The sequence below is a fragment of the Cololabis saira genome, chromosome 14 (assembly GCF_033807715.1).
Source record: "Cololabis saira isolate AMF1-May2022 chromosome 14, fColSai1.1, whole genome shotgun sequence".
Lineage (NCBI taxonomy): Eukaryota > Metazoa > Chordata > Actinopteri > Beloniformes > Belonidae > Cololabis > Cololabis saira.
In genome coordinates, this window is record NC_084600.1 from 163968 (window position 1) to 191464 (window position 27497).

At 38.6% G+C, this 27497-nt stretch overlaps 2 protein-coding genes across 9 annotated transcripts in view; one reads left to right on the forward strand and one right to left on the reverse strand.

Annotated features, from left to right (window-relative positions):
- Window positions 1-1827: 1827 nt before the first annotated feature.
- Window positions 1828-14847, forward strand: LOC133460184 (zinc finger protein ubi-d4-like). Of its 8 annotated transcripts, none has more exons than XM_061740748.1 (12): window positions 1828-1880; window positions 4793-4953; window positions 5650-5757; window positions 6687-6865; window positions 7002-7094; window positions 9181-9259; window positions 9711-9752; window positions 11775-11912; window positions 12586-12720; window positions 12841-12953; window positions 13947-14028; window positions 14569-14847. In XM_061740748.1, the coding sequence occupies exons 1-12, from the start codon at window positions 1849-1851 to the stop codon at window positions 14649-14651; spliced, it is 1245 nt and encodes a 414-aa protein (XP_061596732.1). In that variant the 5' UTR covers window positions 1828-1848; the 3' UTR covers window positions 14652-14847. The 8 variants fall into 8 exon arrangements, with proteins under 8 accessions (XP_061596732.1, XP_061596733.1, XP_061596737.1 ...); XM_061740749.1 differs by having other exon boundaries at window positions 12589-12720; XM_061740745.1 differs by having other exon boundaries at window positions 1830-1880; window positions 4762-4953.
- A 6355-nt stretch (window positions 14848-21202) lies between these two features.
- The window catches only part of LOC133459432 (sodium/potassium/calcium exchanger 3-like), a 50813-nt gene continuing 44518 nt past the window's right edge, over window positions 21203-27497 (reverse strand). The window contains exons 13-17 of the mRNA XM_061739344.1: window positions 26764-26930; window positions 25844-25958; window positions 25646-25758; window positions 25446-25511; window positions 21203-21881 (exon numbers count right to left, since the gene is read on the reverse strand). Coding sequence (XP_061595328.1) covers window positions 21771-21881; window positions 25446-25511; window positions 25646-25758; window positions 25844-25958; window positions 26764-26930 — 572 coding nt within the window. The 3' untranslated portion in view covers window positions 21203-21770. The remainder of the gene's footprint in view (window positions 21882-25445; window positions 25512-25645; window positions 25759-25843; window positions 25959-26763; window positions 26931-27497) is intronic.

The following is a 27497-nucleotide window of genomic DNA, read 5'->3' on the forward strand; positions in this document are numbered from 1 at the left end:
GCATATCCTCAAAGCAGACAAAGTTTCGCGCCCCCCCCCAGAGATCTCAGGCGCCCCCCCAGGGGGGGCCCGGACCCCAGGGTAGGAAACACTGCTCTACACCGATGACTGCAGAGCCACACAGCCCAACCGCCACCTGGTAAAGTACGCTGAAACACAGTTCTCCTGTTGCTGCTGTCAGGCCCCTCACAACACCACGGACCCGTTCTACAGGAGTTCGTAGTGAGTGTGACAGCTCCAAACTGGAACTAAACCCCAGCAAGACCAAAGAGATGGTGGTGACCTTCTCCAGCAGACAGAGGGATCTGGCTGCTGCAGTCACCACCACCATCCACGGGAAGCAAGTGGAGTCAGTCGTTGAGTACAAATACCTGGGCACCATCTTTGACAACCTCCTGAAATTCTCCGCCAACACAGAGGAGATTCTCAGGAAGTGTCACCAACGGCTGTTCCTCCTCAGGAAACTCAACTCCTTTGGAGTCAGCACACACATCATGATTACTTTCTACTACGCCTTCCTGGAAAGCATCATGACCTTCTCCATGACCTGCTGGTTCCACTCCCTCAGCACCCAGAACAGGAACAGACTGCAGAGCACTCCATCACTATGCTCAAAAATCATCGGCCTGCCGGTCAGAACTCTGTCACAGGTTTTCAACCAACAGGCCCTCAGCCAGGCAGCTAAAATCATCAAGGACCCCTCCCACATACTCCACCTTCACATTTCAGTGGCTCCCCTCTCAGGCGGCGCCTCCGCTGCATCGCCTGCAGGACTGAGAGGAGGAGAGACACCTTTGTCCCTAAGCTAAATATAATATATTATATATAATATATAAATATGTCCCCTAAGCTAAATATAAAGCTACTCTGCTTTATAACTCCAGCTGCTAAGACCCCCCCCCGGACTACTCTATACTCCTGTTACATTGTTTAAATTCACTGTCGACACTTTATATTTATACCACTGCAGTCACTCTATTTTAAATTTTTTGATATTTGTATATTTTATATATTCTTTGTACATACGATACATGCCTTATTTATCTGCATTTATTTTATTTTATTATTTTATTCAGTACTTTTTTTTTTAATAACATACAGTGTAAACAACGACAAAAGACAACATCAGTATGTGTGTGTGTGAGTGTAAATAAGATGACGAAAATAGATACATAAATTGAGAATATTAATCCGAGAGTAAACTAATAAATAATTATAATATAGAGTGGTGTAGCATGATATCATATAAATATAGCATAATAATATAGTAATATCCTAATATAACATAATTTTTATAAAATATTATAACATATAACCAAATTATATCACCATACTATTATATATAACAATATAATAATACTATAGTTTAACATCCCATGAGATTTCATAACTTAATATAATAATATGAAACAATATATCATGATAATGCCAGGAATAATTATTATTTTTTTGATATTTGTATATTTTATATATTCTTTGTACATACGATACATGCCTTATTTATCTGCATTTATTTTATTTTATTATTTTATTCGGTACTTTCAACGTCATGCTGCTTAGTTGTTTTTGCAATTACCCCGCCCTCGGGGATAAATAAAGTTTTTCTGAATCTGAATCTGAATAAGCAGGTAGGGGGCGCTAGACTCTCTCCGCCTACAAGTCCTGGCACAGGGCATGATTCCCTACTAAAAGCAGGTAGGGGGCGCTAGACTCTCTCCGCCTACAAGTCCGAGCACAGGGCATGATTACCCACTAAAAGCAGGTAGGGGGCGCTAGACTCTCTCCGCCTACAAGTCCCGGCGCAGGGCTCATTACCCAGCAGCCCCTGCTCCGGCGCACTCCAGCAAGATGGCCGCTGTTGTTGAGAATGTTGTCAAACTGTAAGTACTGGACTTCTCTACTTCCCTGGGTCGTGGACGAGGGAGACACTCTCTCGCAACACTCGCGCCATAACCACTGCATGTCTACGTAGACACTAACCCTTAGCTGGGTGAGCTCAGCGACGCCAGCCGCTGCGTGTGAGCGTCGTGCTCGTCCTGTCCACATCCTGCTGTGTGAAGGCTGATTCATGGTTTCGCGTTACACCGACGCAGAGCCTACGGCGTAGATTCTGCGTCGGTGTGACGCGGGACCATGAATCAGGCTTTAGTGCAGCTATCAGCCGCTCAGCTCCCCCGGCCCTGGGGAGTGTGGGGGGGCAGGAGAACCAGAGGAAACGTGGCAATAAGCTGCTCTTGCAGCGATGCTGTGGTGCAGGTGTGTGGTTTGTGGGTAGAGGCTGCGGGGCTGGTACCAGCCCGGGCAGGGCTGGGCGGCTTTGCCCGCTACACAGGGACGATCCCCCGGTCAGAATGAATGAAGACTCTACACCTGGTTTATTATGGAGGAGACGCTGCTGAGTTAACACTCTCATATGACAATATAATATAATATAATATAATCCAGGTCCATAACAGTAATAATCCAGTCCAGCAGTTGTTCCAACCATCACTAAACCAGCTCCTCTGCAGGTAGATGGTTGTTAGTGAAAACACCTGTTCTAAATGTACCGGCTGTAGGCTTGCCACCCGTCCCTTGGAATACAGAATTGTTCCGTAATTGGGAATTAAAAGTTGCGTTCCGTATTGAACCAATACAGACACATATTATGCTCTTATTTATTGATGTCATAATATACAGGTGAAAGTCGGAAAATATGAATATATTGCAAAACTTCATTCGTAGTAAATTCAATTTAAGGTGAAACAAATATATGATTTCCCACTACAAAGTGAGATATTTCAAGCCTTTAATTGTTATAATTTTAGCTCACAGTTTATGAAAACCCCAAATAAAAAATCTAAAAAAATTAGAATATATTATGAAATCAATAAACAATTCAATCATCAAAATTATAACAAATAAAGGCTTAACATATCTTGCTTTGCCTGTAATGAGACTATCTATACACGTATTAGTTTCACCTTTTAAGTTGAATTTATTGAAATAAATTAACTTTTACACCATATTCTTCACCTGTAGCTATATTCAGGGGTGCACACAAGCCAGGGCTAGTCTACTGCATGTTTTAGATGTTTCCCTGCCTTCAACACACCTGATTCTAATCACTGGTCGTCATCAACATCAAGGTTTACACAACTCTGTTGGTGACACAGCCTTGTCTATCAGGGTTGTGTTGAGGCAGGAAACATCTAAAATGTGCAGTAGACTGGCCCTGGAGTCCCGGCTTGTGTGCACCCCTGGCTATATTCTACATCTGGGCTGATGTGGACATACAGAGCATCTATTTCAGTTGCTAGTATGGTTGGCTGTCTGTACAGTCATGCAAGTTCAATGCTATTAAAGCACTTTAAATCAAAGCATTTTGTTTTTTCATATAAAATAAATACATTTCTATGCATTTTAGAAGTTTTGGGGATGTCCCTTTTTTTGGCGCCTGCGTTGCTGAAATCGGGGTGTCCCTTATTTCTATTTCTGAAAGGTGGCAACCCTAACTGGCTGATCCACAGGGATATGTTTTAATGAGCAAATATCACCTTAATGTAAAGAAAATTATTTGACTAATGGTGCTTTGAGACTGACCCCTTTTCAAAATTGGTCTTAATTTAAGATTGATTCAAAACTATTTTTGATTTTGTAAAAAACAACAACATTAAAGCACATTCCAGAGGTGTATAATCCAGGTGCCATAAAGTAAAAGCTCTGCCATGTTTCTGGATCAGCCTGTACATTTAAAACAGGTATTTTCACTAACAACCATCTACCTGCAGAGGAGCTGGTTTAGTGATAGTTGGAACAACTGCTGGACTGGATTTTAACTTTATGGCACCTGGATTATACACCTCTGCTTCTGAGATGTAAAGTTGAGTTGTTCCCCCCGCTGAGCCGTGTGGCTCAGGGGTCTGACTGGGTCCCTGGTGCACCCTGAGGTGCTGCTTCAGGACCAGAGTCTAGCTGGTCTTTAAGTCCAGATCATTTAATGACTATCACATAGGGTTATATTCTGACACTTCAGTCTTTAAGTTTGTCTGCACTGGAAAAACCCCATTCAAACTATATCAAATGGCCCATTCCCCCCAAAGTCAAGGAAACTATTTTTAAATTGATCAATAAAATGTATCCAAGGAACATTTGAAAACAGGTTTAGTTAAACGTCTTCCACAGATGATTTATTCAATTATTAATTATTTTCTTATTGTTCATTTGTGCCTTCGGCGTCATCTCCAATAAAAACCACAAAGTCAACTTTCTGCACTTAAATATTTTTTTTTTTTTGTTTAATAAATGTAATATTGGGACCTCAGAGAACAGCAGATTTACAGTCTTCTACTTTATTCTCATAGTTTCTCTGTTTTAGTTCTGTCATTATTAATTTAGGTCCATGCAGTCACTTTGAATAACACTTGAAAGAAACTGCCATTTGAACTTAAAATGTCATAAGAGGGGTTGCACAGGTTGCACTTCCGTAGAAGAGCGTAACTGTAGCCCTGGACGTATTGCAACAACCACAGACGTTGCAATACTTGGATAAGACTGTTTGTAATCATTCTGCCTCCCTACATTCTTGGAACTAAGTTCCAACGAACACTGAGAAGTCTATCATGAGCTTGTGGTAAATTTAGCCTCAGCTTTCCTAATGGGGAACATGTATGCAACATAATCTGTGAGGGGGAAAAAAAAATTGTTTTTGTTGTTTACTGTTTACTTGCCAGCAAACGTGATTCAGAAATACAGATATTTTCAACTTTGTGCCCATTATAGCCCCACTGTGCGTGTGGTTTGGTTTTGTCAGGATGGGGGAGCAGTACTACCGAGATGCCCTGGAGCAGTGTCACAACTACAACGCCCGGCTCTGTGCTGAGAGGAGCGTTAGGATGCCGTTCCTGGACTCCCAGACCGGTGTGGCTCAGAGTAACTGCTACATCTGGATGGAGAAGAGACACAGGGGACCAGGTGAGACGCACGGCTGAATGATACGCCTTGTATAACAAGTTAAACCTTTCAGGGTTTTACATGGGTAAATGGTACAGAGAGAAATGAGGAGATAACTGAAGCAATGTTACTCTCATCACATTTTCTATTACCTTTTGGTTTTTATATTTTATTGCAAAAACGGACTTAAAAACTGAATAAATAACACAACCCTGACATTTTTGCCCAGCTGCTGATATACAGGACTGTCTCAGAAAATTAGAATATTGTGATAAAGTCCTTTTTATTTTCTGTAATGCAAAAATGTCATGCATTCTGGATTCATTACAAATTAACTGAAATATTGCAAGCCTTTTATTTTAATATTGCTGATCATGGCTTACAGCTTAAGAAAACTCAAATATCCTATCTCAAAAAATTAAAATATTCTGGGAATCTTAAACTGTAAACCATAATCAGCAATATTAAAATAATAAAAGGCTTGCAATATTTCAGTTGATTTGTAATGAATCCAGAATGTATGACATTTTTATTTTTTTTAATTGCATTACAGAAAATAAAGAACTTTATCACAATATTCTAATTTTCTGAGACAGTCCTGTAGTGCTTCAGTTGGTCGCTCTAGGTTCAGTAGGACTGTTAAAAAATGAGTTAAACATACTAAATTGGCTGGGTTTTTTGTTTTGTTGATGGCTGTGCTCTCCCCCCGTCCCTCAGGCATGGCTCCAGGGCAGCTGTATACCTACCCAGCCAGGAGGTGGAGGAAGAAACGGAGATCTCATCCTCCGGAGGACCCTCGGCTCATCTTCCCTCCTGTCAAGTCAGGTACCACGCCCTCTGGATCAGCCCATTCCTCACTTTAACACGTTAGCCTTCACAGAGATTTAAAAGGCTAGGATTTCCAGACATTAATGTTTAAAAAAAAAAATCAGAGATTTTTATAGTTTAATTAATTGGGATGTAATATTTGCTTTCATCTGTATGAGTAATTGTGTTCATACATATGTGCATCATATGGATGTGAGAAGCAGCACTACAGGGATTACTACAGTAATCCCTCGCTATAACGCGGTTCACCTTTCACGTCTCGCTTCTTCACTGATTTGCATTGTGCATCGTGTTCTGCATTCTGATTGGCTAAACAGTCTCCCCGCTTCTTCAATTCCTGTGTCAATAACGTTGGTCGCTTAGCAACAGTGCTGAGAGCGTTCCAATGAACTTCAGCAGCAGCTCAAGAGCGGGACGCTTGATGAAGACAGACAACTTTTGTTGTATTAGACGCTATTGAATTGAATGAATCGTTCATTACAGTTCTTAGATATAATCCATGGTGGCATGTCGGTTTATAAGAATCTTTTTGCCCAGAACAAAAAAAGAGCGACAACAACGACCCATAACTATGTTCTTCTCTGGAAAAAACATCTGCACACAGGCTTTAGAAGAAAAAGACGCTACAGAAGAGCAGTGAAATACCCGCTAGTCACAATTTGTCCTACTGTACTTATTGTATTTTTTTTTCATAATCATCTTTCATTTTCTCCCATTCAAATCCAATTAATCGGGTCACGGTGGGGCAGATCTCCACAATTTGAAGCCTTGTATAGTAATTGTAAAAAAAAAAAAAGGTTGCTACTTCACGGATTTCCCCTATCATGGGTTCTTTTTGTGAACGTAACCTCCGTGAAAAACCAGGGATTACTGTTAAACGTTTTGTGTTTTGATGTTGGTGTGACCTGTTTGTGTTTTCTTCCCAGAGGTAGATTTAGGCCTGAAGAAGGACTCTCTGTTGTCGTCAGACGGCAGCAGTCTGGAGGCCCTGCTGAAAGGAGAATCTCTGGACAAACGGACAGCTGCAGACGTCCGCGCGTCCGAGGACGATTCAAATCAGAGCGACTACACCGGAAGCCTGAACCCAGCCTCCCGGATCAGAAAGGTTCATGTCCTTTCTTTAAGTTTAGGTGTTAAATGTTGAGGTCTTTTAGCCAAATATAGAAATTATATGGGTTTTGTAACTTGTCTGTACTTGGTGCAGTTTCCTTCATATCCTTTCCCCCCTCTCATCAACATAGAGAATCATTGAGCCAGAGGACTTCCTGGATGATCTTGATGATGAAGACTACGAAGAAGACACGCCCAAAAGAAGAGGCAAAGGAAAAGGGAAGGTAAATACGAGCTCAAGTCCAACTGCATTTGCATCAGTGTTGTGCGTGTTACTGAATAATCGTAACTAGCTACTTCATTAAAAAGTAACTCAGTTACTTAGACCCAAAAGTAATGAGTTACTATGAAAAGTAACTTTTTAGTTACTTTAAAAAAAACAACATTATTTTAAATGCTCCCATTAATGCCCCTCTAGCCTTCATTTCAGCAGGTACTGAATGGAGAATAATACAAACAAATAGTTAAATAGTCTTAAACTTAAACAGTTTCCCCCCTTCTTCACTTCCTGTGTCAATAACGTCGGTTGCTTAGCAACAAGCTGAGAACAACCAATGAGCTTCAGCAGCAGCTCTAGAACGGGACCCTTGATGAATCATTCATTACAGTCTCAGATATAATCCATGGTGGCATGTCGGTTTAGAAGAATCTTTTTGCCCAGAAGAAAAAAAGCGACAACGACCCATAACTATTTTCTTCTCTCGAAAAAACCCATCTGCACTGCGGGATTTAGGAGAAAAAGACACTACAGAGCGAGTCAGGATGCAGCGGCTCAGAAGAGCAGTGAAAAACGTGCAAGGTGATTTGAAGCCTTGTATAATAATTATATTAAAAAAAAAAAGGTTGCTACTTCGCGGATTTCACTTATCACGGGATCTTTTTGGAACGTAACCCCCACGAAAAACCAGGGATTACTGTAATGACAATATCTCCACGTTGCAAAACTGTCCTTGCTCTCTTGGCTCGCCATGACCGCTCATGTTTTTGAATGCACGCCCACTACGTTTCCTCTGGTCTCCGCGTGTGGGAAAAAGAGCTTCACTGTAGCTGGCCAGAAATAACGGAGTAACGCACTGTTTAGTAAAGGTAATTGAGTTACTGAATTTAAAAAGTAATGCATTAGAGCAGTGGTCCCCAACTTTTTATGAACCCCGGACCGGTTTAATGTCTGACAATATTTTCACGGCCCAATCTAAAGGTGTAGCTGAAACTAAATAAAATGACAAGATCGGCATTAAAAACTGTGGGATTTTCTCTATTATTATTATTATTATTATTATTATTATTATTATTATTATTATTATTATTATTATTATTATTATTATAATAATAATAATAATAAAACGTCATTTTTAGAAAAAATAAAATAAAAATAGAAATTGTAAATTACCTTTTAATATGAGTATTTCTAACAATATGTTTTTATGTTTGTTTTCTCATTAACGTTATTTAAAGCCAGGCTTTTATTTTATTTGTTATATATTAAGGAGACTGATATTTAGTGCTTTTATTTTGAAGGAGTCTCACCGAGACCTTGTAAACATCCAGCGCTTCGGACTTTAACGGTTAAAGTTTAACGGCAGTAGAAAGTGTGTCTGCAAGACTAAACGAGTGTCGGGAATGCTAAAGTGGAGCCTACTGTAACTGACACAAAAATCACCTGCTGATGAGGATTTGTTTTCTTTGCAAATTTTATGCCGTATTTATGTCCAGCTTAAGTTTGGTTGCCATGGTTAGTTAGTTAGTTAGTTAATATTTATTTCGGTCAATCACAAACAAAAATCAACAAACAAGATAACACAGGTTTTTCCCTGGTCAACATTGTGATTATTTGACCGAAAAGGTCTGGGCTTGAAGCATAAAGCTTATCTTGCCAACCTTTTAACTGAATATAGTATACAAAGAAAAGAAAAAAAAAAAAAAAACGTACTCATGTATTGTGGTTAACGGTAGAGCGAGCAGCAGCTGTGTCGGTCTGTATTTAAGTTAAATGAAACTTATATGAATGTAGAAAGACTAACTCTATTTTATTTTATTCCTTTGCAGCTCTTACGGTGTGTTTGCAGTGTATTTATTGTACATCCAAGGAATAAAAACATTGTGAACCATCAGTTTGAGAGTCAACCGTCATCAGTCGGGGCTACAGAAAATTATTTTTTCTCGGTACCGGGCCGCGGCCCGGGGGTTGGGGACCACTGCGAGTATTAGTTACCGCCAAAACTAACGGCGTTACTGTAACGCTTTACTAAATAGCGCGTTAGTCCCAACACTGATTTGCATGCGTGTGTTCTGGCCTCTGCTTGTCCACAGGGGCGAGGAGTCGGCAGCAGCAGGAAGAAGCTGGACACGGCAGCGCTGGAGGACAGAGACAAGCCCTTCGCCTGTGACAGTGAGTGCTGATGGGCCCAGGGAAACAGTCGGGTCAAGTACGGGGTCACTGCAGATGTTTAGTGGGTGTTGAACTGCTAACGTGTTCTAGCAAGAGTCATCATTCTCTCCCACTTCCCTTTTTACTTCCCTCTTCCTCTTAATGTTCTTCTCTATTCTGCTTTCTCTCTGTTCTTTGTAAGAAGTGTTAGTTTGTTAGTTTGTCCACCCTATAATGTCACACCTTTTCTTAAACCTGCATCTCAGATCTGTCCATGGGTGGGGGGTGAATGTTTCTTGTATTACCTTGCTGTTGTCAGACTACAAATCTGTACTGCTTGATGTTTTTTTCCTCTTTTGTGAAGGAGTATCCCTTTCAGCAGCAGGGCATTTCTGAGCGACGCTGTCGCTCTATAATCCTGTTTCTTTGAGCCTCTGTCTGTGCTCTCTCTTCTCCTTCTCTTCTCTTTCAGACACTATCAAACAAAAGCATTTTTCAAAATCTTCTGAAAGAGGTATATTTCTCTTCATTACTTTCCACTGCAGTCTGATTTTTGTTTTCCATGCCTGTTTTTATTTCCTGTCTGTGTTGGCCAGTACATTTACTCTTAATGTAGTTCAGCTCGTGCTGGAAACATTCTGTTTTTTGCTAATTTAATGTCTGTTTAATAGATGTAGAAAAATGTTTCTGTAGATGTCGACTGCAGTTTTTACTGAGCCACTGAGCCTCCTTTGTCCGACACCTTTATGGGTGTAATTTGATTTCGTTTTTAGCAGTTTTTTTATTTTGTTTTTTTTTCTCAATGTTTTGTACTCTTAAACATCTCTACGTCCCGTAAATTCTCATTCAGAGTTTTCTAAATTCCCTTTCTTGTGGTTTTGATACAGTTTTTCATGTCTGTACTGACTTCTGGGGAATACAGGACTGTCTCAGAAAATTGGAATATTGTGATAAAGTTCTTTATTTTCTGTAATGCAATTTAAAAAAAAAAAAAAAAAAACAAAAATGTCATACATTCTGGATTCATTACAAATCAACTGAAATATTGCAAGCCTTTTATTATTTTAATATTGCTGATTATGGTTTACAGTTTAAGATTCCCAGAATATTCAAATTTTTTGAGATATTTGAGTTTTCTTAAGCTGTAAACCATAATCAGCAATATTAAAATAATAAAAGGCTTGCAATATTTCAGTTGATTTGTAATGAATCCAGAATGTATGACATTTTTGTTTTTTTTAATTGCATTATTACAGAAAATGAAGAACTTTATCACAATATTCTAATGTTCTGAGACAGTCCTGTATGTGTCAAGGGTTTTTTTGCTACGGTGCACAGGGAAGGACCAGGATATGTGTTATAGTGGTTCTAAGTGGTTTGGTTAAGAGGCAGGTCAGAAAATGATCCGTTGTGTAGATGACAGATGAAGAAACAGGGTTATTTAGCATTTAGAGGAAATGGAAACCAGGCTGATATGGAAGTGAAAGAAGTAGTGTTGCCTTTTAGTATGTGAGTGTTATCTCATGACATTCATGACGCCCCTGTGACAACAGATTCTCACAGTGTTGTCTTTGTTCCTTTTAAAGTGAGAAACTTCCTTGAACGTTGCCAGTTTTTTTCCTGATTAGTTGGAGATAAAGCAGTCTGAGGTCATAATTCAACTAAGTCCAGTGTGAAAGAGATGACTGAGTGAAGAAACTTTCACTTTATGTCGGCATATTTGAATTGTACCATAGTTACCACTTCCTAAAAACTTTGTAAAGAAGTTAAAACCTGTTATCAAAAAGGCAACGGGTGATTTTAAGCAGATGTGTGGCAGCCTGAGTGGTTGAGGTGTTATCTATCTTTATGTCATCATTAAGACATACCAAGGGTTGTCATTTAGGATAAAAGCTAAAACCTAAACTTATTTACTTTTTATATTTAAGAAAAGTTTAAATGGATGCTAACTCTTACGTATAGTGTAGTTATATTTACATTTTTAGATTTAAAGTCGAGGGATTTAGTGAAAACTGTTAATAAAATGGAATATTGCCACACAGAATCATCATCATCACAACTCTATATTTTTGTCATCTTTTCCGTCAGTTGTATGGTCAGTAAATACTGTTTTCTTTGATATTCAGCAAAAAGCCTTGAGAATTTTTTGGGTTTAATGGATTTCCCTCCGTTTCACGCATTATCACTTTTCACCACATGAAAGCTCTCAGGTCTAAATTCCCATCTAGTTGTGTTTTACTGTTTTGAAGTCATTTCCAAATATTATTTTATGCTGCATTGATTTAAACTAAATTTAGTATACAATTACTTTCTTCATTACAGCAGTATTCTTCAATGATGTTTTGAAAATACATTAAATTATAGGAGATTAAATGCAAAAAAAAAAATATATATATATATATATTTTTTTTTATCACTTTTCTTTTTCACTGACTAGTAACAGTTCAAATGTTTGTGTTTTGGTTTATTTATTTCTGAATGTATTAATTTCCTTTTTTAAATTGATCCATGTTGTGTGTTCTGGTTTTGGTGTCAGTCTGTGGGAAACGCTACAAGAACCGCCCCGGCCTGAGCTACCACTACGCTCACTCCCACCTGGCCGAGGAGGAGGGCGAGGACAAGGACGACATGGAAATCCAAGAGCCCGTCTTGCCTCCGCCCGAGGAGACGAAGAGTAAGCAACACGCAAAAGAGCTGGAGTCAGAGGGCTCTGTTTTAGGCTGAATGGAGGATGCTCTATGGGTAGAGAGTTTAGAACACATCCATAAGTGCTCTAATAAAGCTAGGCACTGCCTAATCCAGTTTAAAATCATACGCCGTCTTTATTATTCTAAGGAGAATAACGTAGAATATACAGGACGGTCTCAGAAAATTAGAATATTGTGATTTTCTGTAATGCAATTACAAAAACAAAAATGTCATACATTCTGGATTCATTACAAATCAACTGAAATATTGCAAGCCTTTTATTATTTTAATATTGCTGATCATGGCTTACAGCTTAAGAAAACTCAAATTCTATGTAATCCTATGTAAAAAAAATTAAGATATTCTGGGAATCTTAAACTGTAAGCCATAATCAGCAATATTAAAATAATAAAAGGCTTGCAATATTTCAGTTGATTTGTAATGAATCCAGAATGTTTGACATTTTTGTTTTTTTTAATTGCATTACAGAACATAAAGGGCTTTATCACAATATTCACATTTTCTGAGACAGTCCTGTATACTGTAAATTTGTAACTATATTTTAATGTGCTCTAATAAAACACAGTTGAAAGGTTAGGCTGAAGGGAACACTGCTGCCTGGACTCCTGAGTAACTGATGTTTTCCTCATCCTTCTAAGCAGCTCCCAAGAAAGGTCCAGATGGGCTCGCTCTGCCTAATAACTACTGTGATTTCTGCCTGGGAGACTCCAAAACCAACCACAAGACTGGCCAGTCAGAAGAGCTGGTCTCCTGTTCTGACTGTGGGCGCTCAGGTACGTTCTAGTTGAGTGAATTAATGAAGTAAAGTAGAAATGGCAGTGAAATGACTCTGCTCTTTGTGAGAATATTTCCTGGTTAGGTGTTTAAGCCGTGCGTGTGTTTTGTGTTTTCAGGCCACCCCTCGTGCCTGCAGTTCACTCCGGTAATGATGGCTGCTGTGAAGACGTACCGCTGGCAGTGCATAGAGTGCAAGTGCTGCAACATGTGTGGCACTTCAGAGAATGACGTGAGTTCACAGACATCCACCCATCCATTATCTATACCTGTCAGGGCTGGGCGATATATCAAGATTTTAATATATATCGATATATTTTGAAATGCGATATGGTACGAGACAATATCGTTTATATATATATATATATATATATATATATAGCTTATTTTGTGACAAATTGACTGTACATCAACGCTGACCCCTTCGCGCTGGCAAAAAAATACCTTTGTTCTGAAACCTGACAGTGTTGACAGGTTAGTTTTCCTGGCACAAAATCTGTAAAATGTACAGTAGTTGACTTGTTGTAATTATTTGGGATTTGCTCAAAGAGATGCAATATCTGTTTACATGTTTTATTTGAGATTTGCACAAATGTTTTGTTATTTGCACAACTGTCAACCTCAGTGGAAAAGTCTGCCTGTTACTGTCTACATTGTATTAATTGCACAGTGTATTTTAATTTAATTGTTATGCAGGAAAGGGATATTTGTTTCATTTTATTCAAGAAGCATTTTTATTCTATATATGCAGGCAGTTTATTTTTATTTCATTTGTTTTATACATTTTGATATTGTGCAGACCTCTGTTAATAAATGTACCTGTGTGACATTTGGCACGAGGCTTTGTATTAAAACTGACTGTTTTTTTAAGGGTTTGCCTCAGAAAAAAATGAAGCTAACAGAGATGCTATGCTATAATGCTTTGGGGGAAACCCCAATTATGGCACAGAAAAAATATCGATATATATCGAGTATCGCCATTCAGCTAGAAAATATCGAGATATGTCTTTTGGTCCATATCGCCCAGCCCTACTACCTGTCTATCCCGTTCATGACCACAGCGCTCTGCTTGAGCCTGAGTGAGGTTCAGATCCGGGCTAGATGTTTGATTTCCAGTAAGAGCTTCTGTAATGTTCAGGTTTTGGAGAATTACCCAGTTAAATTACAAATATATGCTCACCGAAGGTTTGTTTGTTGGTTTTCCTCCCCTCTTTCTTCTGTCCAGGATCAGCTTCTGTTCTGTGATGACTGTGATAGAGGCTACCACATGTACTGTCTTAACCCCCCCATGGCTGAACCTCCAGAAGGTGAGTTCAATATGACAAATAGTATTTACTTTCTGTAAAAGTTCCAGAGAAAATGTTGGAGCTGGGGATGGATGGATGGATGGATGGATGGATGGATGGATGTGGAGCTGGAGATGGATGGATGTGGAGCTGGGGATGGATGGATGGATGGATGGATGGATGTGGAGCTGGGGATGGATGGATGGATGGATGGATGGATGTGGAGCTGGGGATGGATGGATGGATGGATGGATGGATGGATGGATGTGGAGCTGGGGATGGATGGATGGATGGATGGATGGATGGATGGATGGATGTGGAGCTGGGATGAAAATCCGCTCTAGAGTGGAGCTGGGGCAGGAAAAACCTAAATATTCCTCTATTTGTCACCTGAATAAAAGATGCCCAGATACCTCAGTCTGCTCAGTGAGACACAGATTTCTGGAACCCATTTGGATAAAAGCCCCGAGATAAAACCCCAGACCTGGGTCTGTGTTTCTGCTGGTGTTTCTGCTGCTGCTCAGAACCATATCAACACCAGTTCTGTGTGTTTCCCCCCAGGGAGCTGGAGCTGTCATCTATGTCTGGAACTGTTGAAAGAGAAGGCCTCCATATACCAGACCCAGAACGCCCCCACGTCGTGATACCCACCCAGCCTGCTCACCCAGCACCCAGCTGTCACCGGTTCACCTGGTTCACCCTCAATACACGACAAACTCCTCCAACATCCAGTCTAGCCTGACCACCGGGGAGAGGGAGTATATCTCAGCAGGATAGCTCAGTTAGGGTCTGTGTACTTCGCAGCCATCCGTTTTTTGTTTTGAAATGACAAAATAAAAATAGAGAAATAATCCAAAATAATCCGTTTCCCATCTTTTGTTTTGATAATAGAAAACGGAAAAAGGATCGTTATCCATTATCCGTTATCCGATTTCATTGATGTGTTTGAAAATTGAAATTGGGAATTAAAACAGCGAGTGGAAAACTCTTTTCTCTATTTCCTATTCGTTTCCAAGGATACTGAAAACAAGAATTGGATAAATGGGGGGATTGCACATGCGCAGTAATAAATGAAGACGGTTGTTTCTGGTTCTTTTGTTCATCAGATTAGACATTAGATTTTTTTAATGTTGAAACAGAAAATGAATCAAATATGAAACCTGGGAGTGAAACATGAGTTTAATCTGTCAATCAATAACATAATACTGCCCCCCAGTTGGAAACGAATAGGAAATAGAGAAAAGTTTTCCACTCGCTGTTTTCATTCCCAATTTTGATTTTCAAACACATCAATGAAATTGGATAACGGAAAAATGAATTACGATCCGTTTTCCGTTTTTTCTTATCAAAACAAAAGATGGGAAACGGATTATTTTGGATTATTTCTCTGTTTTTATTTTGTCATTTCAAAACAAAAAACGGATGGCCGCGAAGTACACGGACCAGTTAGCTTCACACGTGACTGTTACACTAGTTCAACTGCACATTCAGTCCACTAGATGTTTATTTTCACCTGCTTGCCACGTAGACCATTTAAGCAGCTCATTTCAGAGCTGCAGCAGAAACAGTGAAATTATTACTTCCGGCTCAGATTTTATACATAAAATTGCTAAAGCCTCATCTCTGTCCTGAAATGTACTGATTTTCTGAGCAGAAGCAGAGATTGTGAACATCGAAACGCCTACCCATGCTTCCTCATGGTTTAAACAACCCAATTTTATAATATTTATATATTTCTATGGTATATAATGCTGTTAAGTGTGTAACAAATGGAGGGGGGGAAGAAGGGTGACGTAATGGTCTTGGATTATTTGTGCCCTATCTTAAAGTGTGAAAAATCCACAAACTCCTCTTTTGTGGCACAGATGGTGTTTTGTGGTCCGTCTGATAACGTGATTTACATTTACTGCAAATGCTTTTCCTTCTCATCCTCTGCCAGTGGTTCCACACTGATGTGTACGGTGGCCGACAAGGGCCAAACGCACTGCAACGGCCTAATGCGTCTCAGTTAAGGAAAACGGCTTCAAGTACAGAAACGATTCAAATTCAAACTCCACATCCATCCCCTTTCAAAATCTCAAAACGAGGTACAAAAAGAGGAACGTGGTGCAAATGAAAAAACGTGCTGCAAAAAACAAAGACAAATGCAGCATCATCAAACGCGCTGCAAATAGAGAAACGATGCAAAGCACAAAACGATAAAAAAACAAGAAACCATCTTCAAAAGAAAAACGCTTCATAACCGGTCACTACAACAGGAAGTGCTCCAAACCTGCAGGGGGCGCTGCTGACTGAACCACAGTGTTTACATCCATGGTTTAAACATACAGCGGGAACGGTAATGTGATTTTTATCTGGCTATATTTATATACGATGTTTATATCACTGTACAACGCTGTACATTGTATCGCCTGGTGTAAAATATAATAAACGTTTTGTAATGGATGTAAACACTGTGGTTCAATCAGCTGTTCGGTCTCTCTACATCCCGTGTGTCTGTCCATTGAGCTGTTACGCTGAGAGCGCCCCCTGCAGGTTTGGTAACCGGTTATGAAGCGTATTTCTTTTGAAGATGGTTTCTTGTTTTATATTGTTTTGTGCTTTGCATCGTTTCTCTATTTGCAGCACGTTTTTTCATTTGCACCACGTTCCTCTTTTTGTACCTCGTTTTGAGTTTGGGAATTTGAATCGTTTCTGTACTTGAAGCCGTTTTCCTTAAGTGAGACGCATTAGGCCGTTGCAGTGCGTTTGGCCCTTGTCGTCCACCGCAGATGTGCACGCACACACACACAATTGGAAATATAAGTAGAATCCCTGCATAAGTCAAAGGATTTAAGACAGACTTCTGTCCTAAGTGTCTGCAGCTCGTTGAGCTGCACTCAGGCGTTCATGAGGACGCCAGCCTTCCTTGCCCTTCCCATCCACCCATCAGCTCTTCATTCTGAGCTGAGGAGCAGCAACACTAGATCTGATCTTGATACACAACCCATCTGCACTCCGGTGCCTTTTCAATGGAAGGCATCTTGCGGTGAAGTTTGTTCCATTTAACAAAAACCAATCCTAATCCCATCAACGGTCAGGTAAAGGGAATATTGCTGTGTTCTAGCAGTGTGCTGATCATGTAACATATCCTGTCTGTCAAGGTTACGGTGGGACTAACTGAAGGGTGCAGTAAGTTTCACATTATTAGCTCCCGTATGATGCTGGGATGGTTTAGACAGATAATGTGTGATATTGTATGTTTTCATATAAGAGAAAAAGGGCCTCTGCAGGTAGACGGTGGCACCAAATACAGATGGCTCAATATTGTACAAAAGAGATTCTATGTTTCTATGTTTAGTCCTGGGGAGACTTCTGTCTGTGTCACTGCTTTCTTAGTTTTTTCTTATGCAATGGTTTTCTTCTGTGGGAAGGCTAAAATAAAAGTCTGAACTGCTGAAGCAGTTACTTTACCTCAAACAGAAACGGTATTTAAAGGTTAGAGGACAGAGTGAAGTGACGACGGCTGCAGCGTCTGTTTCAGTAAATGCATATTCCTACGGTGCAGCAGCAGCATGTTCAGTAGTTATCTGCACTCGTATAGTCGTCTCAGATTTCAGCTGAAAGTGGGGGAGTAGTGTAATATAAATTAACCATGCTTTCATGTCATCTTCAATAGCCGACTAAAAATGATTAAAGCATTACACAAGTATCACCTTGTTTATTTTCTTCTCACATTTTCAAAATACTGTTTTATCTGGACAGTGGCTACTAGAATATTTATCTTTTTTTTTCTTTTTTTTTTAATATCCATCAGTAATGTTTGCATACCTGATGTGTGGGACTTCTTGGGACTTTGGTGGAAGTTGCTTTCTAGTTAATCCTGTGATCCAGGTCTCAGCTGAGCATTTGGCTTCCAAAGCTCCAGACAACAAGTCTGATGTGATTAAGAGGCAAAAAAACAGCGAGTGATTTAAGTTCCTGCAGCTGTTGAGGGAGCACGAATGAAGCAGAACGCCGTTCACGGTTTCTCACAACACGACTATGACGGAATTGTTTATCTTGTTTTCTAGCTTTGGGAGAGAATTGTTACATCAAATATAAATTGAAACCACGATCATAGGTTTACGTAGCAGGTGAATCTTCTGGGTGGACTTTTATTTGGATTGTGATGGAATGTTTTATTGTATGAAACATGTCTTGAGGAAAATAAAATACTAGGCACTATAATCTTCTGAGTTTCCTATTTATTTAAATTTTATTTTTAACACCACAGTTGATTGCAGCATTGATTTTTGCAAACAAATAATTGTTAAAAATAAAGACAAAAATGTAAAGATGTAATTACTTAAGCCTTGTAGAATTTCTTGTTACATTTCCCCACTATTCACTGTTATTTTTTATTTTATAATTTATTTTTTCTAAATGATTTTCATTTGTGAGCAGAAATATGGATTTGTCTGTAACACTATTTACATTTATCTCTGTATGTCAACCAAGTTTACATCAGCTTTGTACAGGACTGTCTCAGAAAATGAGAATATTGTGATTAAGTTCTTTTCTGTAATGCAATTTAAAAAAAAAAAAAAAAAAAAAAAGTCATACATTCTGGAATTATTACAAATCAACTGAAATATTGCAAGCCTTTTATTTTAATATTTCTGATTATGCCCACAGTTTAAGATTAAGATTCCCAGAATATTCTAACTTTTTGAGATAGGATATTTGAGTATTCTCAAGCTGTAAACCATGATCAGCAATATTAAAATAATAAAAGGCTTGCAATATTTCAGTTGATTTGTATTGAATCCAGAATGTATGACGTTTTTGTAATTGCATTACAGAAAATCACAATATTTTAATTTTCTGAGACAGTCCTGTATAAGCAGACGTTAAGATGGTCGGATATGTCAAATCTTACATTTCTTTGGTTCCCACAGGCCCCAGGAAAGTGGAGGTGGGAAAAAACTGAAACATATAAATATATTTTAATCCCTTCCTGACGTTAGATGGCAGTCATCCATTCCACTTCCTCTGACAACCTGCACTTGCATCTCCGTCCCAGACAGTCATTCCTCCCTGAAACCATCACACGTTATTGCACTTCCTTTTATTGCACCCGAGATACAACAGTCTTCTACGATCCAATGCGATCTCTAAAGCAGTAAATTTCACTCTTCTAAGATATCGTTATCTACCTCCAAATACCACAGCAGAATAAACAGACCATTCTTTGGAGAAAAAAAGCGGTTCAGCTGTGGGGATTATTTGTGACTGCTACTCTGGATCAGGAGTTCAGGATGGAGTCCTGACAGCTGAGTGAAGGAGTGAACGCGCGTCAGCGTCACACTGGTGTGAGTCATCTGCCGGCGAAAACAAGGATGGAGATGAGGATGAGATCAGACATCTCTGCCTCCGGTGAGGCTGAAAGAAACGGCCGTGTACTCTTACACGGATAAAGAAGGAAGATAATCACTTCTGTTACTGCCCTGTCATTCTATTTCCAATCATCTAACTCACCAAAATGGGAGAAATGAATCATCTTCTCAATTCTTATCAGGCGAGATAAAAGAAATAAAAGATTAAGAGAATATTAAAAAAATAATCATATTAAAAAAGGGTTGTCAAAAAGCTACAATTGGAAGCGTATTATGGTGCTTTTGTGCATGAAATGTAATGGAGCATGTTGATGAATAAATGCTAAAATAAACCAAAACCTTGATGCTTTTGGACAAATCTGAGTGTCTGACTTTAAAGCCTTCATAGTGCAGTGCACACAAATGCATTCATTTTGTTACAATAATTCACAAACAGGTGTACATTATATATTTTCTAAAAATATTAAAATACCACAAAACACGTTTTTTTGTCAGACTTTCATCCTTGTAAAACTATGTACGTTATTTAACATTTACAAACAGTAAAAAGTATTGTCAAGTAGACGATGACAATTTGTACAGCCACCTGGAAAAAATAAAATCATGTAAAATTCACACATGTAATAATCAAAAGTACCAAATACTGACAGCTTCTCCAAGAACTAAAAACTGATGTGCCAAAGTTGACAAAACATTGTTTTTTCCCTTAACATTAATAGAGGAACAGTCGGTATAGATATAAACTGGTGCGTTGTTTTCTTGAACACACACGCTGTGAATGTGTGCTTGTGTAGATTGTGAGTGTTCACTCAACTAAAAAAAAAAACAGAAAAGTCTCATAACATGTGCAAGGACCATTACAAACATTGATTGTCATACCTAAGGATACTACTAACCGGTACTCCAAGTCACGAAAGTTTGTGACACTCATAAGTATATTATATATTAGATTTCATAGTAATAGGACTTCTAAAAAATACTGCCATACTAGGTTGATCTCTTTACGTACCATAAGCTGTACCAGTAGTTGCTGCTTTGAAGTAATGAGGCAAAGTCATCAAAATATTCTCAAACAATGATGTGCATTTTTCATATTCACTATTCTAAAAGTCTCTGTGCACATATAGTGTCCTTGTTCATCACTTCATAGTCTTTGCTGTATTTCAGTGCCACCTGCTACATTTGAATGCATGTTATACAGTATTTTTACACTAATTCTATCATCTACTAAACTTGTTTTTTTAAATATAACAACTTCACTTCACTTCGCTCTGTTGCTCGCATCATTTTATAAGTGCTGGAAAAACAACAGAATCCAGGTGGACGTTATTAAAGGTCCTCTATTAGAAATGTTTAGCTCTTGCAGTGACGTTCTACTACAATTATTATGCATTTATATTATTATTATTATTCTTATTATTACCTGCAACAGCGCTCACACAACAAACACAAGTCACTGTAAAGTTACTCTGAACCTAAACTTCCACTGGCTTATTGCTGTGATTCAAAAAGTGACTACGTGGTATTTATTAAAGACTTTAAGCAGAAAGCGGTCCAGATTTTGTCTTTTACCTTGAAACATACCGGACTGTCTCAGAAAATTAGAATATTGTGATTTTCTGTAATGCAATTACAAAAACAAAAATGTCAAACATTCTGGATTCATTGCAAATCAACTGAAATATTGCAAGCCTTTTATTATTTTAATATTGCTGATCATGGTTTACAGCTTAAGGAAACTCAAATATCCTATCTCAAAAAATTAGAATATTCTGGGAATCTTAATCTTAAACTGTAAACCATAATCAGCAATATTAAAATAATAAAAGGCTTGCAATATTTCAGTTGATTTGTAATGAATCCAGAATGTATGACATTTTTGTTTTTTTAAATTGCATTACAGAAAATAAAGAACTTTATCACAATATTCTAATTTTCTGAGACAGTCCTGTAAGTTCAACTAAGGTGGACCTTCACCACGAAAATGAAGCTCTCTGAGGGAACTGGGAGCAACGAAAAGGTCCGTAAATAGGATTCAGTACAACTGAGTTCAATTACTGTTGGAAACCTTCATCAAAATATGAGTAAATAAACAGTGATAGCTAATTCTTTTGAATAAAAGTGCCTAATAATACTGCTATTTCCATTTGTCAACTCATTCATTTTTCATATTTTTTAAGCCGCCCTACTTGGTACCTACAGACTGCTATCAAACACTGTACTCCACAGAAAGGGACCACGGGATTCCTACAGAAGTGCGCAGAAATACTAACAAGGAACAAAACAGCAATGTCACGCTTGTGGTTTTTTTTTTTTGTTTTGTTTGTTTTTGTCGTTGTTTTTTGGCTTCAGGTAAGAGGACGAGTGGTAAGTCTTCTGATGAGGTGGACGTCGGGCTTTAAGGCCTCACATCTGCCCGAAGAGGATGGAGCAGAGCAGGAAGATGGCGTAGAGGAACAGGAGGCCCAGGCCCAGCCGGCGGTCCAACCTCCAGTGGTTCAGGTGAACGCTCGTCACCTGAGGAGACGGGGACAGAGACGTGTTCACCACCAGGTCACGGCAGGCTTTCACCTCAAAATACAACTGTGGTCAAACTCATAACTCTAACATGACAACATAATACAAACTCCTTTTCCATCAGAGCTGGGAAATTCTCTAAAATGCAAATGCAAAATATATCTTTAAATTGGCGAGTAATTTGCACCTTCGATTTGCACCTTCCATTCTCTCTGTCTGTTTTCTCTTTTCCTGCTCTGTCCAGCTGGTCTTCAGCAGGAGGTTCCCTGTAGCACCTTATAATGTAATAATTTCCTATAATGTAATAATTTCCTATAATGTATTTCCTGAAAATGTAATAACGCCTGAAAATGTAATAAAATTTGCACTTAACTCAATCAAAAATGTAATAAAACCCAATAATGTAATAACTTCACCAATAATGTAATAAAATATCCTGACGGATATTGTAATAACATTTTTACAGATAATGTAATACCTTATTACGTTATTGGGAATTTATTACATGGTACTCAAAGGCTGCAATTTAACCCAATAGTCATTCAGGTGTTTCAAATCCAGTGTATATAACAATCTTAGATACTTAAAACACAAAATGTAGAATTCTGGACTGAAAATGAACATATATATTACATTATTTGTCAAGTATTACATTATCAGTTTTGGAAAAAAAAAAAAAAACAGACCCACCTGAAAATGTAATAAATTCCCAATAATGTAATAAGGTATTACATTATCGGTAAAAATGTTATTACAATATCAGTCAGGATATTTTATTACATTATTGGGGAAGTTATTACATTATTGGATTTTATTAAATTTTTGATTGAGTTAAGTGCAAATCTTATTACATTTTCAGGCGTTATTACATTTTCAGGAAATTATTACATTATAGGAAATTATTACATTATAGGGTGCTACAGGTCCAGGTCCTGGTCCAGGTTTTTTCCTCCTAAAGGGGAGTTTTTCTTGCCACTGTTTGGCTTAAAGTTTTTCTCCCACTGGGCAGTTTTAACCTGCCATTGTTTATGTAATAATTGCTCAGGGGTTTATGTTCTGGTCTCTGGAAAGATCCTAGAGACAACTTCTGTTGTAATAGATGCTATATAAATAAAATTGAATTGAACAGTTGAATTGAACAGTTGAGGTGATTGTCCCCGTCTTCGCTGACCAACTAACTCCCTACTCAGAGAGCGGCAGAGTTCAGGGATTTGAAAAGAAGTTGTGTCAAGCGTCACAGTAGCAGCAGAGTTCCCACAACTTTTCACGCGTCACCTCCAGGGCTGGGGATCCATTCAAATGTCAAGAATCGATTCCAATTCTTAAGATTCAGAATCGATTATCAAGATTTGATTCGATCCGATTCGTTTCCATTCCGATATTGATTTGGGTTAGTGTTATTAAAACTGTTTTTTGAGCTGTTGCATGAATTATATGACTGTAGTTCTGCAACATATTACTACTGGTATTATATTGAGATTCAACAACAAGTATTGGCAGCTAATGACAATGTAAGGACCAATCACCTCCCAGAATGCTGATAGAACTGCTTTCAGAAACATTGTGGGTCAGAATTATCAAACAGATCCAGGGCAGCAAACGGAGACGCATGAAATCGGTTTCATTTTTTAACACATTCCGTTTGTATTTTTTACATGTAACCACAAAACAGTATATAAAGTAATGAAATTTATACAATTTATGCAATTATAACTGAAAACTTGAATGTTTTCATACCTTTAAACATATTTAAAGGCAAAAACATGGCACTAGTTATGCTCGTGTCCAACAAAACATTCCTTTTTTGGGCATAAACAAAAAAATACCTTACCTACATTAAGTTGTAATGATGAAAAAAAAAATTTTTCAACACAGGCCTAGTCACCTTGAGGGTGAACAGGAATCAATCTGATTGTTCTTTTGTTTCAATGGTGTAATGATGGGAAATCTTCTGATTTCCCATCTAAGAAGTCCATTTTTAGTTTATCAGGATGAAAGTATGATCCAGTCACACAATGCTGGTGAAGGACAGACTCAGAGAAGAGTCACGGTAAAAGTAACCAAAGGAATATTAGTGCACTAAAACCTATGTTTGGGCTATACCTTTTTTTTTAACATTTATTTATCTTTCAAGATATAAAAAGAAAAGCCCAGCTGTGACCCTCAGTGGTTGAAGACATGAAGCTGCTTCATGCACAGGGAGGACATGATTTGTAACATACATGCCGCTGTACTTTTGTGTTGGACAGTTGTCCACCAATCACAAGCTAGACACTTTCTGTGTGGAGTTTGCACAATCTTCCTGTTCCTGTGGGGGTTTTTTGCCCTGGGGACTGTGGTTTCCTCCCGCAGCCCACAACATGCATGTTAGCTTGGTTGGTGATGTTATGGTAAATTGAGCTTTTAGAGTGGGTGTGGATAGTCATTTATTTGTCTGTACACGTCTACGGCATTGAGTGATTAGCCAAAGTCTTCTCTGCTCCAGGACGGTCTGATTCACCCACCCCGGCATGTGCCAAGAAGCATCACCTGTCAATCACTTGCCACCGTGCAACCACAAAAATTCCACCAACAGACTTGTTGTAGCAATGCTGCTAATAACACAGAGGGACAGGTGCCAAAGAGAGAAACTCACATCCGGCAAAACACCCTCACTACGTACAAGGATATATTTGTATATATCATGCAACCCTCCAAAGAAGACCGGTTGTTCTGCAGGGAGGAATCTAGGGTGGGGTGTAGGGGCTCAGAACCCCGGGACCCTCAACCGGTGGAGCTGGTAAACATCTACTCTCTGACTGGGGAGCAAGTTCTCCCTTTGCTTTCTAAGTCTAATGAAGTTACTCAGTAAAGACTCAGATAAGGATTTTCTTTGTACTCTGACATACACTCACTTTATTAGGTACACCTGTCCAACTGCCCGTTATGTGTGTGTATATACAGGTCATACATTCTGGATTCATTACAAATCAACTGAAATATTGCAAGCCTTTTATTATTTTAATATTGCTGATCATGGCTTACAGTTTAAGAAAACTCAAATATCCTATCTCAAAAAATTAGAATATTCTGGGAATCTTAATCTTAACCTGTAAACCAGAATCAGCAATATTAAAATAATAAAAGGCTTGCAATATTTCAGTTGATTTGTAATGAATCCAGAATGTATGACATTTTTTTTTTATTGCATTACAGAAAATAAAGAACTTTATCACAATATTCTAATTTTCTGAGACAGTCCTGTATATCTGTCAAACTAAAGGATTAAATGGTTCACTGAATTTTACAAAAGAACGTCCAGCTTTTCAGGAAATGAGCTTCATGTGGAAGGGATGAACAAGATAGCAACAACCTACCGCTCAATTAAGTTTACCAAAGTTACTTAACATTTTTGTCACTTGATTTTTCCGATTTTCAGATTTCACCCTTAAAACCACTTCCCTGAAATGGGACATTTTGTCTTTTAAACTTTGGCTGTAAAACTGGACAAGTAACAAAGTTAATGAAACCTTTAACTAAACCTAAATATACCATATATTGCAACATTGTTTTGTGTTTACTCACTGTCAGAAATACTGATGCCAGCAGCAGGACGACAGAATATACAAGTCCTTTATTATTTATTGAGATCTGTAGGAGGGAAAAAAATAAATCTAGTGTCACAGATAATTTGCCCAAAGTGACAACCCAAAACTCACTCACAAAGAATTAGTCAGTAAGGAAACATTCAAGCAAAAGAAAATAGAGATAAAGCTTGTGCGTACTATGGAGCCGTGTTCCACCACGAGGGTGCGCAGAGTCCAGGGGAAGCCCAGACCCAGCAGGATGTCAAAGATATTGCTGCCTATGGAGTTGGATACAGCCATGTCTCCCATGCCTGGAAACAGACACGCCGGAGTCAAACACTGGTCCCTGAGGAGAAGCAAAGAAACACATCTACAGATCCAGGAACAGTGTTGTACCTTGCCGAGCCACGATCAGGCTGGCCATGCAGTCGGGTACGCTGGTCCCGGCGGCCAGGAAGGTGATGCCCATGATGTAGTCTGGGATGTCGAGTGTAAAGCTGATGATGGTGACCTGATGGAGGCAGAAGGTCAGAGTAACAATCATTGGAAATGTATTCTCAACATCTGGCTGCTGTCATGTAAACTACGGAAGAGTATTAGGGCCATGCAGGAGAAAAGATATTTGAGATATTTTTATTGTGCACTTCGAGAAAAAAGTCAAAATGTCAAGATTAATGTTGAAATACAATTTCAAGAATAAAGTCGAAATTTCATGAATAAAGTCGAAGTTTCACCTTTTTTCTCAACATTTCAACATTATTCACGAAATTTTGGCATTTTTCTCGAAATTGTATTTTAACATTAATCTCGACATTTCGACTTTTTTCTCGACATTTCGACTTTTTTCTAGACATTTCGACTTTTTTCTCGAAATTGTATTTCAACATTAATCTCGACATTTTGACTTTTTTCTCAACATTTGGACTTTTTTCTCACAATATTTCGACTTTTTTCTCGAAATTGTACTTCAACATTAATTTCGACATTTCGACTTTTTTCTCGACATTTCGACTTTTTTCTCGAAATTGTATTTCAACATTAATCTCGACATTTCGACTTTTTTCTCGACATTTCAACTTTTTTCTCAATATTTGGACTTTTTTCTCAAAATTGTACTTTAACATTAATCTCGACATTTCAACTTTTTTCTCGAAGTGCACAAACAAATCTTCCTCCTCTAAAACATGAGTTTTATATTTCTCCTGCCTGGCCCTAATGCTCTTCCGTATGTAAACACAGCGAGCCCCCCCAGCAGGTTAGTGTCCCGGTCAGATCGGTCTCTTCTCATCTGTTCTCTCTGCGCTGCAGGTTCTTACCATCCACACCATGAGGTAGGAGAAGATGGCGATCCACAGGGTGGAGGCGGCGAAGGTGACCATGAACCAGCGGTGCCAGCGGGGCCGAACACAGTTAGGCACAGTGCAGTAGAGCAGGACGCTCAGGGGCCACGTGATCAGCCACTTCACCCGCGCACAGCAGCTGCCTGCACACGCACGGAGGGGCGCTTTAATATTCACCTGGTTATTCTATCAGAGGTGTCTTCAGTATTCACATTCATAACTCAGGTAGAAGTATAGATACTAGAGTTTAAAAATACTCCTGTAGAAGTTGAAGTAGCAACTCAAGTTGTTTACTCAAGTAAAAGTATAAAAGTACTGGTTTCAAAACTACTTAAAGTATAAAAGTAAAAATAATGTAAGGGGGAAAAAAGCCATTAAGGACAAAAGCCATTGAAAATGAATGCATCTTAGTATAATGCAAATATATTAAAGAACCATATATGTGTACTATTGAGCACTAACATGTGTTTCAGAGAGCAGGAGATATGATGACTAGTTGCCTATAAGTATTGTAATGGTGCAAAAAGTCAAACTTCAGAGGCATGTTATCATTTATCCTAACCTTTATTGGAATGTACATCCAAGTTTAGTTGCAGGAATCTGAGGGAACGGATGTAAGAACAAAACTGGACAAGAACATCTGAAACAACCACAACCAAATTCACTCTATCCGGATGGAGCAATTTAACTGGATAGTTTTTTTTAAAGGC

Excerpts from the sequence above, each read along its gene's own strand:
- LOC133460184 (XM_061740745.1), top strand. Across the intron at positions 6,866-7,001 it reads CAGCCTCCCGGATCAGAAAG|AGAATCATTGAGCCAGAGGA; the intron begins GTTCATGTCCTT and ends TCATCAACATAG. Across the intron at positions 14,029-14,568 it reads CATGGCTGAACCTCCAGAAG|GGAGCTGGAGCTGTCATCTA; the intron begins GTGAGTTCAATA and ends GTTTCCCCCCAG.